The 18,259-nt window shown below is 35.3% G+C and overlaps 2 protein-coding genes and 1 long non-coding RNA gene across 10 annotated transcripts; all 3 read left to right on the top strand.

Annotated features, from left to right (window-relative positions):
* LOC104716554 lies at positions 248 to 6,943 on the top strand. Of its 8 annotated transcripts, XR_002033798.1 has the most exons (19): positions 252 to 479; positions 594 to 708; positions 825 to 937; positions 1,183 to 1,301; positions 1,413 to 1,585; positions 1,718 to 1,831; positions 1,933 to 2,035; positions 2,178 to 2,288; positions 2,527 to 2,638; positions 4,796 to 4,854; positions 4,966 to 5,035; positions 5,121 to 5,254; positions 5,345 to 5,505; positions 5,677 to 5,727; positions 5,802 to 5,892; positions 6,048 to 6,161; positions 6,258 to 6,336; positions 6,421 to 6,493; positions 6,642 to 6,943. It is a non-coding gene; the product is annotated as an uncharacterized LOC104716554 (long non-coding RNA). The 8 variants fall into 8 exon arrangements; XR_002033797.1 differs by lacking the exon at positions 6,258 to 6,336 and having other exon boundaries at positions 5,345 to 5,607; XR_002033799.1 differs by lacking the exon at positions 6,258 to 6,336 and having other exon boundaries at positions 253 to 479; positions 1,933 to 1,995; positions 6,642 to 6,942.
* Positions 8,376 to 9,936, top strand: LOC104716553. The gene has a single exon (XM_010433937.2). The coding sequence runs from the start codon at positions 8,762 to 8,764 to the stop codon at positions 9,740 to 9,742; it is 981 nt and encodes a 326-aa protein (XP_010432239.1). The 5' UTR covers positions 8,376 to 8,761; the 3' UTR covers positions 9,743 to 9,936.
* Positions 14,887 to 17,221, top strand: LOC104716552. The gene is made up of 7 exons (XM_010433936.2): positions 14,887 to 15,094; positions 15,380 to 15,512; positions 15,604 to 15,707; positions 15,797 to 15,968; positions 16,066 to 16,206; positions 16,298 to 16,389; positions 16,486 to 17,221. Exons 1-7 carry the CDS (start codon positions 15,003 to 15,005, stop codon positions 17,150 to 17,152), a joined length of 1,401 nt encoding a protein of 466 aa, XP_010432238.1. The 5' UTR covers positions 14,887 to 15,002; the 3' UTR covers positions 17,153 to 17,221.

Genomic DNA, 18,259 nt, shown 5'->3' with positions numbered 1-18,259 from the left:
ATTATTTTTTACAAGTCTGGCCGGATCAGAGTCTTTCACTTCTAGTCAAGCAATCCCGGTTTGGCAAACCGGCAAATTTTGTAAGGAACCGAGTAAAAAATAAAACCAACATCGACAACTTTCTACTTGGGCCTATATTGGGCTTGTATAATCTATGATGGGCATTTATTAGCATATAAAAGTGATTTACTATTAGGGTTATTTTGCATAAGGGTTATTTCCTTATTTCCTTTTTACCTGACAACAAAGTTTTCGCCTCTTTTGTTTATAAATTATCTGACGACTCTCACTCAGTATCTGGAGAACACAAAGTTATAGGGAGTAGGGATCACAGACTCTTCAATTCAGAGAGAGAGAGAGAGAGAGAGAGAGAGAGAGTGAGCGACGAGAAAGAAAGAGAGCGAGAGAGCGACGAGAGAGAGAGTTCGAATCTTCTAGTGGCGGCGGCGACATGATGAAGAACAAGTCAAGAAGAAGAGGTAATCGTTTCGCGTTCTTCTTCGATTTTTTTTTTTTTTTTTTTTTTTTTTAAAGCTGAGAAATACCCTTNTAATAATAATGAGTTGTGTGTTTGATATCGTGTTCCCAACCAGGAGGACGATGATTTACTCAGATTTATTTGTTTGGAGGATGACTATTACAAAAACGGTGTCCGTCGGGCGTTCTCTTACAGTAAAAACAACATCAAAACTGTTCGATTCAAAGAAGGTAATATCTAGGTCTTTTTTTGTCTTGTCGGTGGCGCTGTTCCTCTTTGTTGTTATAGTTTTTTTTTTTTTTTTTGCTTTCTTTCTTTCTAATTGTGTTGATTCTTGTCATTGCAGGGTAACAATGATTGTTAAAAACGTAAAGCTACAGTTTTTGATGTATGTCCGAGTATCATTCTTAGCCATCGCAAGGCCACGAGAGAGAGAGAGAGAGCCAAAACAACTCAAAAGTATCTCTTTCTCAACCCTAGGAATCGATTTTGATTTTTTTCTCTTTCTACTATTACAAAGATGTGTGTGTGTGTGTGTGTGTGAATGTTTTGCTTTTGAAACAAGCGCTCTGCTTTTGTCTATTAAATCAATTGGTTTGTTGTTTATTTTGAGGCAAGTCGTTCCATTACTTACAAGCATTTAGTACGTTTCAGTAGTCCCCACCCATAAGTGAGACTGATACTTTTTGGTTTTGTTGTTGCAGCTTCTCTAGATGATGGAGATATATTTATGCTGGTTCACTTCCTCCTTCCCATTACTGTTTAGGATGATGCTGAATTATGGACCAAAACAATGGCAATGAAGTCCGCTTCTTATTGCTCTGTAAGTTATAATCCCTGAAGTTTTTTCCTTTTCTTTATTTTCTTCTGTTTCAAGTTTTGTGTATCTCCCTTAACCAATACTTTTGTTTTTTTTTTTGTTTTGAACAACAAGGTGCAACTGGAGTGTGAGGGATTATGACCTTAACCATGGAATACTCCTCTTCTTGCTCTGTAAGTAAGGTGCTACTGAAGTTGGAACTCGACAAGGCACCAGAATTCAAAGCAGCACCCTTTGAACAAAAAAGTTACTTGTCATTGCCTCATCCCAACAATTCCCTTCCACAGGTTGAAACTCTCTGATTCCTTTTATCTTTATTCGGCGTTTGAATATTTTATACTTTTCAAATAAGAGTCTAGCTTTTGTTTGTATATGGTGATCTTAAATAATGGGTTTTTTGTTTCTTTTTGCTGAAACAGGTGTGTGTGTGTGTATGTTCGTGTTCCAACCAGGATGATGATTTTGTTTGTGGACAACAAGGTGCTACTGAAGTGTTAAGGATTATGACCATGGAACACCCCTCTTCTTGCTCTGTAAGTGATCTCAAATTCCTCTATGTTTTTCTTTTCTTTTTCCTGTTTCAAGTTCATCCTTGACTACCCATTGATCTTTTTTTTCTTTGTTGAACAACAAGGTGCTAATGAAGTGGAACTCGACAAGGCCCCAGAATTCAAAGCACCAATATTTGAACAAAAAGGTACTTGTCATGGCCTCATCCCAACAATTCCCTTCCACAGGTTTAAACTCTCTGATTCCTTAACTCTTCTGTTATCTTTATTTGGCCTGTTAATGTTTTTGTTTTTGAAATAAGAGTTTAGTTTTTCTTTGTATATGATGCTCTTAAATAATGGGTTTGTTTGGTTCTTTTGGGTGAAACAGGTGTGTGTTCGTGTGTTCCAGCCAGATTATTTGGAGGATGACGTAGATTCAGACCAAAAATGGTCGCGGGTGGTCGTTCTTACAGTGACAACATCAAACTGATTTTCTAAGGTAATATAGGTCTTTCTTCCCTTGTCCGCTTCCATAAAATTGCTCGAATTTGCTTTGTAATGGGTTTGTTTGTTTCTTTTGGGTGAATAAGGCGTGTGCGTGTGCATGTTCCAACTCTCCTTTGAAGTTTTGCCTTTACTCAGGCTAGTAGTTCCATTACTCGCAAGCACTCAATACGTTTGCTTCAGTAGTCACCATCCATAAGTGAGACTGAGACTTTTTGTTTTTGTTGTTGCAGCTTCTCTAGATGATGAAGATATACGGAGGTTCACTTTCTTTCCATTGATGTTAAGTTCGATGCTGACTTATGGACCCAAACGATGGAAAATAAATCCTCTTCTTATTGCTCTGTAAGTAATGTCAAAATTTTATTCTTTTCTTCTGTTACAAGTTTACATATATCCTTTAACCAATACTATTATTTTTTTTTTGTTTTTGAATAACAAGGTGCTACTGAAGTGTTAGGACTTAGGATTATTGCTCTGTAAGTCATCTCAAAAATTTTACTCTTTTCTTTATCTTTTTCTGTTACAACCTTATCTCTATCCTCTAACCAATCCTCATTTTGTTTTCCTTTTTTTTTTCAACAACAAGGTGCTACTGAAGTGTTAGGGATTATGACCCAGACCATGGAAAACCTCTCTTCTTGCTCTGTAAGTACTCTCAAATTCCTATCAGCTTTTCATTTCTTTGTCCTGTTTGAAGTTCATCCTTGACTACTCAATGATGCTTTTTTTTTGGTTGAACAACAAGGTTCTACTGAATTGGAACTCGACAAGGCACCAGAAAGAATTCAACGGAGAACCTATAAAAAAAAAGGTACTTGTGGTTGCCTCATGCCAACAATTCCCTTCCACAGGTAATTCTCTGATTCCTTAACTCTTCGCTTATCTTTATTTGGCGTGTGAATGTTTTTGCTTTTGAAATAAGAGCTCAGCTTTTGTTTGTATATGGCGATCTTCAATAATGGGTTTGTTTCTTTCTTTTATGTGAAACAGCTGTGTGTTCGTGTGTTTCAGCCAGATTTTATTGGAGGATGAAGTAGATTCAGTCCAAAAACGGTTACTGGAGGGCGTTCTTAAATTAACAACATCAAACTGATTTTTAAAGGTAATATAGGTCTTTCTTCCCTTGTCCGCTTCCATAAGTGAATCGAATTTTCTTTTTAATGGGTTTCTTTCTTTCTTTTGGGTTTAACAGGTGTGTGTGTGCGTGTTCGTGTTCCAACGCCCATCTGATTTTTTTTGTTTTACTCAGGCAAGTCGTTTCATTATTCACAATTTGTAACAGTTGAAACAATCTGATTCCTTAACTCTTCTCTTATCTTAATTTGGCGTGTGAATGTTTTTTGCTTTTGAAATAAGAGTTTGTTTGTCTATGGTGATCTTAAAAATGGGTTTGTTTGTTTCCTTTGGGTGAAACAGGTGCGTGTTCGTGTGTTCCAAAACCATATTTTTTTGAAGGATGAAGTAGATTCAGGCCAAAAACGGTTGGCGGCAGGCGTTTTTACAGTGACAACATCAAACTGAGTTTAATGGTAATATAAGTCTTTCTTCCCTTTTCTGCGTCCTTAAAAGTGAGTCGAATTTGCTTTTCAATGGGTTTGTTCTTTTCTTTTGGGTGAAACAGGTGTGTGCGTGGTCGTGTTCCATCTCTCATCTGAAATTTTTTTGCTTTACTCAGACAAGTCGTTCCATTACTCACAAGCACTCAGTACGTCGCTTCACTAGTCCCCATCCATTCAGGAAAAATCAAAGTCATCACAAGTCAGAGGTACCTTTCTAAACCCTATAATATGTAAATATTTTGCTTTTGAAACAAAGTTCTGCTTTTATATATGGTATCTTAATTAATCAATTTGTTTGTTGTTTCTTTTGTGGTGAAACGAAAGATGTGTGTGTGTGTGTGTTTCAACCATGAGGACGTTGACTCAGATTTTTTCAAGGACAGTACGAAGTATATTCAGATCAAAAACGGTCGCCGTAGAGCGTTCTTATAGAGATGTAAGGTATAGATTAATCGATTTAAAGGTATAGAGATAAGTCTTTCTTTACTTGTCCGCTGAGTCGAATTTGCTTTTTTTTTTTTTTTTTTTATTAATGGGTTTGTTTGTTTCTTTTGGGTTTAACAGGTGTGTGTGTGTGTGTTCGTGTTCTAACTCTCATTTGGATTTTTTTGCTTTACTAAGGCAAGTCGTTCCATTACTCAGTACTCACAATAACTCAATACTTTTCGCTTCAGTAGTCCTCATTCATAAGTGAGACTGAGACTTTTTGGTTTTGTTGTTGCAGCTTCTCTAGATGACGAAGATATATGGAGGTTCACTTTCTTCCCATTGATGTAAGGATGATGGTGACATATGGACCCAAATGATGGAAAATAAATCCTCTTTGCTCTGTAAGTCATCTCAAAGTTGTATTCGTTTCTTTATTTTCTTCTGTTTCAAGTTTATCTCTATCTTTTAACCAATACTCCCTTCTTTTTTTTTTTCTTTTTTGAACAACAAGGTGCTACTGAAGTGTTAGGGATTATGACCAAGACCATGGAATACCCCTCTTCTTGCTCTGTAAGTAACCTCAAATTCCTCTCAGATTTTCTTTTCTTTTTTCTTTGTCCTGTTTCGAGTTCATACTTGTCTACCCAATGATTCTTTTTTTTTTTTTTGTTGAACAACAAGGTGCTACTGAAGTGGAACTCGGCAAGGCACCAGAATTGTCTCAAGCCAAAGGCCGCAGTAATGTATAAAGGTAGTTGACATTCTTAATAACCACTATGGTCTCACGTTCTTCTTATTATAATATTTTTTAAATGTGTTGATTTCTTTCACTGCAGGGAAACGAGTGTTAAATACTGGAAAATTATGACATGTGAGCCAATTATTGTTTCAAAATCAGCAAGGACTTCACCCCATAGCACCAGCTTTTGCCTGCACCACAAAGAAGTTTCCACATCTGCCATAATTCAAGGTAAATACCCTTCATCACTTAAGAACAGACTCATAGCTTGATGGATCTGTTTTATTAGTGTACAAAGATCTCATTTTCTTATTGTTGCAGGGGCTTCATCTTCAAACAATTGCATTGACTAATAATAATGCAGAGACATCTTCAATAACAGCTTCAACGGAAGTTTCTCAAGTGGAGAATCAAAATGTAGAACTCTGTGATTACTTTGAGGATTATGAAAGTTTAGACTACCTGGTATTTATACTTTTGAGGTAAGATTTACAAAGTTTAGATTTATCACATTTTCGTTCGTGATCAAGTCTAGGTTCAAGATTGGATTTATGTAAAACAACATCAAATTGCTCGATTCGAAGGTAAATTAGGTCTTTGTCTTGTCTCTTGTTATAGTTTTTCTTCTAATGTGTTGATTCTTATCACTGCAGGGACAGTGAGACAGAGAGAGAGAGAGATGGAGAGAGCAAACAGACCTGAAGGTATCGTTTCTTTACTTTCTTCTGTTAGAAGTTTATCTATATCCTTTAACCAATACTCCCTTTTTTTTTTGAAGTTGGAACTCCACAAGGCACCATAATTCAACGCATAGCCTTTGAACAAAGAGGTGCTTGTCATTGCCTCATGTCAAAAATTCCCTTCCACAGGTAATAAATAGTTGAAACTCTCTGATTCCTTAACTCTTCTCTTATCTTTATTTGGCGTGTGAATATTTTTTGACTTTTGAGATAAAGAGTTTTGCTTTTGTTTGTATATGGTGATCTTAAAAAACGGGTTTGTTTGTTTCCTTTGGGTGAAACAGGTGCGTGTTCGTGTGTTCAAGAACCTTTTTTTTTGGAGGGATGAAGTAGATTCAGACGAAAAACGGTTGCCGGCGGGCGTTCTTGCAGTAACAACATCATACTGATTTTTAGAGGTAATTTACAAAGTTTAGATTTATCATATTTTCTTTCATGATCGAGTCTGGGTTTAAAAATTGGATTTATGTTTAATTTTGGGGACCTGTTTCAAGATTTCTTGCACATTTACGTATATGTGTGTGTTTGGACGTTAAGTAGACAAGGCACCAGAATCGTCTCAAGCCAAACAAAGTAATCAGAAAAGTATATAAAGGTAGTTGACATTCACTTTCCTCTTGTTACAATATTTTAATGTGTTGATTCTTTTCACTGCAGGGAAACGAGTGTTAATGACGTAGCACTGCATAATCGTATGCAAAAGTTCATGACCAAATCTTCTTCTTGCTCTGTAAGTAATCACAAAGTCATGTTTTCCAAAATTAAGAATTGCGTAGACTGTGTTGTAATCTCTCAATGCAAGAAATATCATCTTTCATCTGTGATTTATTGGAGTTTCATTGATTTGAGGTTTGATAAAATGTTAAATTGGTTTTAAGGAATGAATCAAAAGAGCGATAAAAAAAGTGTGGGAGGAGCAGTAGAAAAAAGAAGTATGGGATGCTCGTTGGGTTTGGCAACGTGTCTATGATACAATCATACAGCGGCTATATGTCAATTTTTTTACATGGCGTCGTGAGTGAGCCTTGAGAGGGACGTAGATGTTTACATGATCGAAGATATTGTTGACTTTACACGTGAGAGGGATTAACGACGTAAAATTACACAATTCATAAATAAGATCATTTTAAAATTCATAAAATTAACAACAATTCATAAATAAGATCATTTACAACAATTCTTACATAAAATTAAAGACGCAACCATACCAAACACTTATTTTTTATCTTGAGGACAAACGCAATGGCAGGCTGTAGCAAAGCATAATGGTTTGCATCCCGGCCTACAAAAACTTGTCATAAGTCGCTTAATAACTGGTAGGGAAGCTTCCTGTTGCAACAAGTGTCGAGAAGTTTCTTCAAGTAAGAGACGTTTTGCCTCAGCAATCTCAACTGTTACGGATATCATCACTACAACACAAAAGAAAGTGTATAATAAAACTTAGTAACACAGTATAATTCTTTTAATATTATATTATATAAAAAGTTGAATTTACCAATAAAAGTCAAAAGGATGATGAAAGATGAAGATTTTCCCATCGTCATGTAATTCTGTTTTGTTTTTTGTTTTTTTTATTTGGATAAGGTAGAATTAGAAAGAGCCGATTGAAGAAGATGACAATATCTGAAACAAGTACAACATTTATATAGAATAGAGAAAGTGTTCTAATTTAGTAAAATTAAATATGAAAGATTCTGCGTCAACGATATTTATAAACAAGATAAAAAATAGAAAAATATATTTTGAAAGATGAATAGTTTGTTACAAAAAAATATATATATATATATATATATATAAGAATAGAATGTCTTAAATATGGTTGATAAATAAGGGACTCAAAAAAATTTGACTATTCTCAAAATAAGTTTGACTCATTAAAAGCCCACGACTAAAATCCAGCCAGCCCAAGTCCATTTAGAATCAATGAATCACACATGTCAATCAACAAGCCACGGTGCTTAGGATAAATAACCGATCCGAGACTCGTGCCTGAGAGAGGAAGTCATGTTCAGTTATTGATTTCCTAATCAATTAAAACCATAAACCAATTTAAAATCACCTAATTAACCAACATCTGAAACCGTCTTAACCCAACTCGCTCATCCAATTTAACTATTACGAGACTTTACGAGAAACCTTAACACAACTATACTTGCACACTTTCGAATATTTTAGCCGTTCCATCAAATCAGTTATAGAAATTTTTTGTAATAAAAATGAATAATTATAATTAATTTAGTCACTTCCGCAAATTTGCATTTTAAAATCTGGTAACAGAATCACTCATTCAAAAGTGCTTTGACTGATGCCAGACGGTATATTCAAAATTTTCATAAATTATTAGTCCTTAAAGCGAAAAGATCACAAACCTGATTTTATACTTTCCGAAATTCATGGTAGCATAATTGCTGACGTGTGACGGTGTTATTTAAGGGAGGTATCGTCTCTTGCATATAGGACCACATCATCCGTGCATTACACATACAATATCATATCATATCCCATGGAGTTTTTGTTAACAATGTAACAAAATCTTCCAAAGATCTTGAATTGAATTGAACGAGGTACCCACACATTAAAAAAATAGTGCATTGCATTTGTAACCTCCAAAAGAAACAAAATCCAACGAGACTAGAAATAATTATAATGTTAAAGAATTGTAAATGGGCGGTGGCTTTGGTGCATGAAAAGAGGTGTGAAAAAGGTTTTGGTTTTAGTAACCGAAACCGAAACATCGAACTTCGACAACGATTTAACTCAATATTCAAACGACATAGCATTTATTGAGCCTTACGTGTTCTGTTCTTCCTTAGTGAAGTACCCACACTCACTCCACATGGTCTTCACGTCTTAGCTAAGCTAGGGCCCTACTCATTGACATTTATGTACACTTATGTCGTTATGTGTATCTTTTTAATATAAACCCTAGAGTGAAAGAACCGAATAGAGCACAACTCGACTCGAATAACTCATTTTCATCATCATTACCTGAGGTGAGATGTATATGTCCTCATTGTCTCCGAGGCTCCACAAAGCATACAACAAATCTAGATGTGTTAGTTTACCAGTTAGGTCTCATCCTAGTGTTAGGAGGATTCAAGAAGTGGTCTCCAAGATTAGAGCTTTGGGGTCGTCTTCGTTGGACTCGAGGACGATGGTCCGTGACGGTCTCTCTGGTCTCACCGACCTTTACAGATGTTTAAGTGAAGATCTCTTCAAATCTTCTTCTGAAACTCAGCAAGCTCTTCTTAATGGTGATGGTTTGATGGATGAGCTTCTTGAAGCGTCTCTGAAGTACTTGGAGGTTTGTGGTGGAGCTAAGGACGCGACATCGAAGATCAAGAAGAGTGTTGTTGAGCTTCAGTCGGCTTTGAGAAGGAGCAAGAAAGGAGGTGAGTTTAGCCTCGAGAGTGACGCGGATGCTTACATGGCGTCGAGGAAAGAGATCAAGAAGGAACTCAAGAAGTATATGGTAATGTCGAAAGAGACAGACGCGTCTTTGGAGAGTGTTTGGTGCGATGGTGATGATCAAGAGACGAGTGCTTTAGTTAGAGTGATGCAAGAGACGAGTGTGATGACTTGTTTTGTGTTACGTTCGGTCTTGTCGTTCTTGTCGTCGCCTAAAGGGCTAACGACTAAGAATCATCATCACCACAAAGGTTGGGGGATTGTTATGAAGCTTGTGAAGAAAGGAATAGATCATCATCACCAGGAGAGAAGAGATCTTGAGAAGGGGTTTTCTTGTCTTGAGCTTGAAGCAATGGAATCTGAGCTTGGGAAGCTCGTTGTCATGACAACAAAGGAAGATCAGGACGAGGAGAAAAAAGTTAGCGAAGAAGTATGTGAGAAGATTCAATGCGCATTGGTTAGATCCGAAGGTGTAGAGGCAGCCATGGAAGAGCTTGAAGAGGGACTTGAAGGATTGTTCAAGGTAATGATACAAGCTAGAGTCTCTCTTCTTAACATCCTCTCCACTTAATCCAAAATGGATCAGATTCGAATTTCTTGCTCTTGACCGGGTTCATTGGTTTTAAAATCTTGGTTTGTTTTTTTTTTCTTTTCTCTTGTATGTTGAGAGAGTTTAAACATGCGTCCACGTTTTAGAGGATGTGTGTTTGTTGTATAAGTTTGTAACTCCGTTCAGGTGTGAACATCTCTTGTAAAGTTTATGTACTAGATCTAGACTATAAAAAATCTATAATTTTACCGCTTACAACGATGAATATGGATGCAGAATCACTAATTTTAACATTTAAAATAGGATAATTACTGATTATTATTATTTCGTAAAAATGTAATATTGCCCAAGCCCATTGGTGAATCAATGAATCACAATCACGCACGCATTGAAATAGACAAGCCACGGTGCCATTGAAACTTTTCACTGCTTAGGATGTTGTTGCTTGGGATGCTCGTTGGGTTTGGCAACGTGTCTATGACACAACGGCTATATTTTGACATCGTCACAATTTCTCCCGAGTCCAGCTAATTCAGTCGGTGTGTTCTTGTGGGACCTAAGCGAGCGTTACTGTACTAATTTCAGCGGACCGTTACACACTCACAAATTAGTCTCCTTCTTCTACATCTCTTTTCTTATTATCTCTTGTGTCATTTTTATTGATAAATATTTTGATTTCTCGAACCAATGAAAATGAAATTCAGTGGCTAATAAAAATGGGAGTGAAGCTGAACATAAGGTGGCGGTACATCCACGAACATATTTTTATTAGTTTGATTCACAATTCTCACATAAAATTAACGAAGCAACTATACCAAACACTTATTTTTGACCTGGAGGACATACGCAATGGCAGGCTGTAGCAAAACATAATGGTTTGCAATCTGGCGTACAAAAACTAGCAATAAGTGGCTTAATAACTGGTAGTGAAACTTCCCGTTGCAATAAGTGCAGAAAAGTTTCTTTAAATAAGAGACGTTTTGCCTCAACGATCTCAACAATTACATATATCATCACTATAACACAAAAAAAAATGTATAATAAACCATTAGTAACACAAATTAAATTCTTTAATACCATATTATATAAAACATTGAATTTATCGGTAAAAGCTAAAAGGATGATGAAAGCAGTTTTGGCTGAAATTTTTTCCATAGTTACGAAAATCTGTTTTTTTTTTTGGATAGCCTTTGGAACTAGAAAGAATTGGTGAAGATAACAATTTCTGATATATTTTGGAGTTGGACAATGTATTACCATTTTATAGGAGAAAGTGTGCTATTTTCGTAAAATAATATCAAAGATTTTATGCCAATGTGATTTTGGATTAGATAAGATAGAATATTCCAATATGGTAGATAATCAAATTGTCAAATCTTTCTACTTATTATTACCTAAGATTTATTATCTTAACATGATGAGACCTTCAAAATATATTCAACTGGTTTTAATAAATAGAAGCCCATGAAAAAATCCAGCCTATTACAGCCCAAGCCCATTTCATTATATAATCAATGCATCACAAAATGTCGATTAACAAGCCATGGTGCTATGAAACTTTTCACCGATTAGGATGCTTTTCTTGGGATGCTCGTTGGGTTTGGCAACGAGTCTATTATACAACGGATATATTTTAACATCGTCATTTCTTTACATGACATTTTTTGTGTTACGCTCTGTGTCTTCTCCTGCTAGTCGTCGCCGAAAGGTTTAAAGAAAGAATCATCATCACCACAAGAGACGAGAGTGATGACTTATTTGTGTTACGCTCTGTGTCTTCTCCTGCTAGTCGTCGCCGAAAGGTTTAAAGAAAGAATCATCATCACCACAAGAGACGAGAGTGATGACTTATTTGTGTTACGCTCTGTGTCTTCTCCTGCTAGTCGTCGCCGAAAGGTTTAAAGAAAGAATCATCATCACCACAAGAGACGAGAGTGATGACTTATTTGTGTTACGCTCTGTCTTCTCCTGCTAAAGTCTCTCTTCTTAACATCCTCTCCGTGTAATTTAAAACGGATCAGATTCGATTTTTTATTTTTTTTTGCTCTTGACCAGGGCGATTGGTTTTCAAATCTTGGTTTGGTTCTTTTTTTTAGAGAGTTTAAACATGCGTCCATGTTTTAGAGGATGTGTGTTTGTTGACTTATTGTATTAGTTTGTAACTCATTCAGGTGCGAACATCTCTTCTCTTGTATAAAGTTCATGCACTTATTATAATTATATGAGAAAAGTACTAGCTAGACTATAAATATATATTCTCTCTGTTTTAAAATATAAGATGTTTTGAGTGAAAGCATGCAGATTAAAAAATAATTATTTTAAAAAAAGTTCAACCAATCATAAACAAGACTGCATAAAATAAATAATAAAAAATAGAACAGTAATCTAAAAATTACTTAAAAAGTTGAAAACATCTTATATTATGAAACAAATAAAAACTTCTAAAACATCCTATATTATGAAACGGAGGGAGTATAATTTTACTCCGTAAAACAATAAATGTGAAGAGATATAAGAATTAAACTCTAAATATGGGAGTAAAAGCCTACGGTGGTGGTACTTCCAAAGAACATATTTTTCTTAGTTTGATTCACACAATTCTCACATACAAACTTAAGTAGACAACAATACCAAACAGAAATAATATTTTATTTTTAATTCAGTTGCGATTACAATGTAGACATGGATCACATTGTTCACAAACGCAGTAGCAGCCTGTACCAAAACATAATTCTTTGCATGGTGGCGTACAACGTTCAAACCTACCAAGTGGCTTAATCGTCAGTGAAGAAGTTTCATGATGTAATAAGTCTAGAGGAGTTTCTTCAAGTAAGAGACGTTTCGCCTCAGCGTTTTCAACTGTTACGGATATCATCACTACAACACAAAAAGTGTATATTAAACATTAATAACGTAATATAATTCTTTAATACCATGTTATATAAAAACATTGAATTTACCAATAAAAGCTAAAAGGATAATGAAAGCAGCCTTCGATGAAGATTTTCCCATCGTCATGTCAATCTGTTTTGTTTTTTTTTTGATAAGCTTGTAGAACTAGAAAAAGTGAAGAAGATATTGTTATAATGTTAACATTTATATAGGATAGAGAAAGTGTGCTATTTTAGTAAAATTAATAATATCAAAGATTTTTGATAATGATATGTTTGAATAACATAAGATAAAATCTCCTAATATGGTGGTTAGATAATAAGTTTGACTCAAAAAATATTTGACTCAAACTAGAATCCAGCCTATTTTACAGCCCAACCCCATTATTGAATCGATGAATAGTGAATCAACAAGCCACGGTGCTATTGAAACTTTTTTCACTGCTTAGGGATGCTTTTGCTTGGGATGCTCGTTAGGTTTGGCAACGTGTCTATGATACAGCGTCTAAATTTTGACATCGTCAGTTTTTTTACATGGCGTTGTAAGTTTAGCCTTGAGAGTGACGTAGATGTTTACATGGCGTCGAGGAAAGATATCAAGAGGGAGATCCAGAAATATATGATAATTAATGATGAAAGAGAGACAGACGCGTCTTTGGAGAGTGTTTGGTCTGATGGTGATGATCAAGAGACGAATGCTTTGGTTAGAATGAGGCAAGAGACGAGTGTGTAATGACTTGTTTTGTGTTACGCTAGAGTCTCTCTTCTTAACATCCTCTCCGTATAATTCAAAAACGGTTCAGATTCGAAAATATTTTATTTGCTCTTGACCAGGTCAATTGGTTCTCCTGTCTTGGTTTGTTTTTTTTTTTTTTTTTGGAGAGAGTTTAGACATTCGTCCATGTTTTAGAGGATGTGTGTTTGTTGTATAAGTTTGTAACTCGTTCAGGGTGCGAACATCTCTTGTATAAAGTTTAGGCACTTATTATGGTTATGAGAAAAAGACTAGATTATAAATATCTGTTACTGCCTAAAACGAGAAATGTGAAGAAATATAAATGAATGCAGAATCACTAGTGTTAATGTTTAAAATAGGATAATTACTGATTATTAGTATTATTTCGTAAAAAGCAATTTACATATGCGAGAGTTGCAATAATAATTAATTAATCAAATGTCACCATTTTTTGTGGATATATTAACTATTTACTATGAGGACTTTTGCATGTTCAATTAGTATATTATTGTTTCATATTTTTTTAAAATAGTAGATAAATATTTTATTTTTTTAACCGAAGAAAATGAAATCCAGAGGCTAAAGGTACGTATTTTTCTTAGTTTGATTTACACAATTCTCAAATAAAAACATTTTTTAAAAAATTTTATTTACACAATTCTCAATAAAAATTTAAATAGACAACCATACCAAACAATATTTTATTTTTAATTCAGTTGCGATTACAATGTACGTCGTTTACTTTGAAACCTGGATCACATTATTCACATACGCAGTTGCAGCCTGTACCAAAACATAATTCTTTGCATGGTGGCGTACAACGTTCAAACCTATCAAGTAAGAGACGTTTCGCCTCAACGATCTCTACTGTTACGGATATCATCACTGCAACACAAAAACAAAGTGTATAATAAAACATTAGTAACACAACATAATTCTTTAATACCATATTATATAAAAAAAATTGAATTTACCAAGAAAAGCTAAAAAGATGATGAAAGCAGCCTTTGATGAAGATTTTCCCATCGTCATATAAATATGTTTTGTTTTTTCTTTTGATAAGCTTGTAAAACTAGGAAGAGTTGATGAAGAATATGACAATATCTGAAACAATGTATAAAGTTTATATAGAATAGAGAAAGTGTGCTATTTTAGTAAAATTAAATATGAAAGATTCTGCGTCAACCATATTTATGAACAAGAATAGAAAAATAATTTTTTAAAAGATGAATTGTTTAAAAAATAAATGATAAGAATAGAAACTCTTAAATATGGTAGATAATAAGTTTGACTCAAAAAAAATTGACTATACACACACTACACAGAATAAGTTTGACTCAGTAAAAGCCCATGGCTAAAATCCAGCCTATTACAGCCCAAGCCCATTTAGAATCAATGAATCACACATGTTAATCAACAAGCCACGGATGCTCGTTGGGTTTGGCAACGTGTCTATGATACAACGGCTATATTTTTGACATGGTCACAATTTGTCCCGAGTCCAGCTAATTAAGTCGGTGTGTTCTTGTGGGACCAAAAAGAGCGTTACTTTACTAATTTCAGCGGACCGTTACTACTTACACACTCACAGTAGCGTCCTTGTTCAACATCTATTTTCTTATTTCTGTGGCAGAGACGCGGTGGTGAGAAGATAATGACGGCGGCCGAAGTAGCCTCTGCGCAGACCAAGAAGCTCATGAAGTTTAGTCTTTCTCTCTTCCGTCGTGGCTTTAACTCCTCTAAATGGTATGGTACTCTACTCATCATCTTTATCGATTTAATGTTTCTTAGATTCGTAATTTTCCTCCAATCTGGTTCGCTGCTCAAGAAATAATGGAAAAGTTAGGGTCTTTTTAGTGTGGTGGCACTTCTTATCTCGAGCTTCGATCTGGGCATTCTTAGTTTCTTAAGTTTATAGGAGAAAGGTTGAATTTTGATCTGCGTTTGAGAAATTTCCGATCTGGGTTTTTTAAGATTAAGCATCTGATGAAAAGTATGTGTTTTTTTGTTGGATTTTGATTGGGGAAAAAGCAAAACGGCGGCGAAAATGGCTGTGGCTCGGATTAAGCTACTGAGGAACAAGAGACAAGTTGTGGTGAAGCAGATGAGGCGTGACATCGCTGTTCTTCTTCAATCCGGTCAAGATGCCACTGCTCGAATCAGAGTATACTTCACTTTCCTGCTTCACTTTTTTTCTAAAGAAATTTTCTTGCAATTTCATTCAGTTCGATGAAAGAATGTTACCTTTGTGACAGGTTGAGCATGTGATAAGGGAACAGAACATTCAGGCAGCTAACGAACTCATCGAGCTTTTCTGTGAACTTATTGTTTCTCGACTCACTATCATCACCAAGCAAAAGTATGTTCATAGCTATTATTAGTTTTCAATAATCTCTTTACTTGACTTCAGTTTTGGGTTCTTATATGTTGTTTGACTTTTTTTTTTAGGCAATGTCCTGTGGATCTTAAGGAAGGTATTGCTAGTTTGATTTTCGCTGCGCCTAGATGCTCTGAGATCCCTGAGCTTGGAGATCTCAGAGACATTTTTGAGAAGAAATATGGGAAAGATTTTGTATCTGCGGCTACTGATTTGCGTCCTAGCTGCGGCGTTAACCGGATGGTAACTAAATCATTCATGTTTCTTTCTTTCTGGTTCATATTCAGATGCAACATGATATATCTTGAACTTTGTATTTTCTCTCTTGTTGCATTTGTAGTTGATTGATAAGCTTTCGGTTAGAAACCCGGGTGGAGAATACAAACTGAAAATCATGAAGGAAATTGCAAAGGAATTCCAGGTTGATTGGGACACTACAGAGACAGAACAAGAACTTCTCAAACCTGAAGAAGAAAGCATTGTATGTCTCTCTTAATCTCCCTCTTTACTTCCTCTCTGTTTTTTTTTTCAAAATCAGCATCTTAAAAGCTTTGAACTTCTTGTATTAACAGGACGGGCCACGTAAGTTTGTAAGCGCCTCAAGCTTACCGGTTAATCGTGCAGCTAGCAACGAGCCTACTGATCGTGCCAAAGCAGTCCCCAGGTATGCATGTGCATTGCTGCTATTGGTTCAAAAATGTCGATGACTTAGTATGGGATCAGAAAAAATATGAAGTCTTCTTATTGTTTTGCTTGTCAGATCGAGTAGTAGCACGAGCATCAACACGCATTATCATGACACTGAGTCAGCAGCGGAAGCAGCTACAGAATTAGCCAAACAGGCAGTTGCAGCAGCACAAGTAGCCTCCTTATTAGCTACCAGAAGAGACAGCACCAAGGAGTTCTCTGTATCTTCCGATCATTCAACATATCAGAAGGATTCACAGTACATGGATCATCATCATCCAGGTTCAAGGAGACAATCACGAGACTCCGAAACAAGTTCATATTACGCAAAACCTAGTGCAGAAAACAGAGGCATCGGTAGAAGATACAGCTACAACAACCCGGTTGTTAATGAATCTGAATACGAGGAAGACTATACCAAGACCGAAGCAGAAGCAAAGGAAACAATGAGGAGGAGACACAGCTACAGCTCTCCATCACCTCCTACTCCTCCTCCTCCTGCAACTTCTGAGATCAAGTTTGATGAGTCAGACTACTACGAGGAAGAGACAGAGCCAGAAGAACCACCACATGCTCGTGTATCTTCTCTCCCACCAAACCGAGCACCGCCTCAGGCTCTTCAGTCCAATGAGTCCAGACGGGACTCAAGCGGTCACCATGTTCACCCAAAACTACCTGACTATGATATGTTGGCTGCACGTTTTGAAGCAATCAGACACAGTAAAGGCCCGTTGATCTGAAGCCGAAACTTCCACTACTGCAATGTGTTCATTTTTTGTGTATGAAAAAGAACGAAGACACATTTTCTATTTACTACTTAGTACTTACCGAATAACGGTTCGGTTTTGTTGTGATCTTGTCAGAAAATATAGTTAAACCGTTACATAAAATCTGAACTGGAAAGTGGCTTTTCAGAAATCCAAATTATATGCTAAACAGTTATTGACATTAATTCATTAATCTTTATAAATTAAATTAGGTAAACATCCCATCAGATTCGGTGTTATCTTTTTCTCTACGTTAGGATACATAACTACTTATTGTGCATGTATTTTCAAGTTTCAATATTAGGAGCTCTCTGTGTTTGAAGTTGTTTCTTTGACAAGTAATTATAACACAGAAAGAACCCGTCGATTACTCAAAGATGGATAAAAGTGAGTGGTCTGATTTACCTGAAGAACTCATCAATCTTATTGCAAACCGTTACAGTTACTCCTCCTGCATGATGTCCACCGGTATCAGTTTAGCTGGCGACATATAAATTTTAATTGGACTAATTTGATAAACTAAGTAAAAATCTAAAACACGTAAAATAACAAATTAGCCCAAAAATTTCATGTATCAAAATAAGGAAATAAGTTTTTGAAATAGCACTCTTCTTTTTCATGGTTGGAATTGGATGTATGATATAAAATCATGATAGTTTAATACATTTATGCATTGCATCAAACTTGCTGAATAGAAATATAATTTTATTTTATTTAATGTCATATATAATTTATTAATAAAAATAGGCCAAACAGTGTATTGTAGTCTGTGTAGTAGAAAAAAAATAACTTTTATTAAGAAGCAAGAAATATTGGCCTATTTTTGTCATTGATATCCAAAATTTTAATATTGGTCAAGTCAAAAAGTGAAAAATTAATTGTAATAGGGAATCAAATTAAAATTTTAAAAGAAATTAATTAACTCATTCAATGAAAATAGGAAATAATAGTAAACAACTTCCATATAAAAAAGTTAATATATATTTTTGTTGACCAACAAAAAGTGAAATATATTGTTTACCAGATTCTTTAGAATATGTATATATATATATATATATATATATATATATATATATATAT

Source organism: Camelina sativa, chromosome 10 (assembly GCF_000633955.1).
Source record: "Camelina sativa cultivar DH55 chromosome 10, Cs, whole genome shotgun sequence".
NCBI lineage: Eukaryota > Viridiplantae > Streptophyta > Magnoliopsida > Brassicales > Brassicaceae > Camelina > Camelina sativa.
This window is presented reverse-complemented; position numbering and strand designations above follow the sequence as displayed.

Excerpts from the sequence above, each read along its gene's own strand:
- LOC104716552 (XM_010433936.2), top strand. The coding sequence starts at position 15,003 with ATGACGGCGGCCGAAGTAGCCTCTGCGCAGACCAAGAAGCTCATGAAG. Across the intron at positions 16,207-16,297 it reads AACCTGAAGAAGAAAGCATT|GACGGGCCACGTAAGTTTGT; the intron begins GTATGTCTCTCT and ends TTGTATTAACAG. Across the intron at positions 16,390-16,485 it reads CGTGCCAAAGCAGTCCCCAG|ATCGAGTAGTAGCACGAGCA; the intron begins GTATGCATGTGC and ends TTTGCTTGTCAG.
- LOC104716553 (XM_010433937.2), top strand. The coding sequence starts at position 8,762 with ATGTATATGTCCTCATTGTCTCCGAGGCTCCACAAAGCATACAACAAA.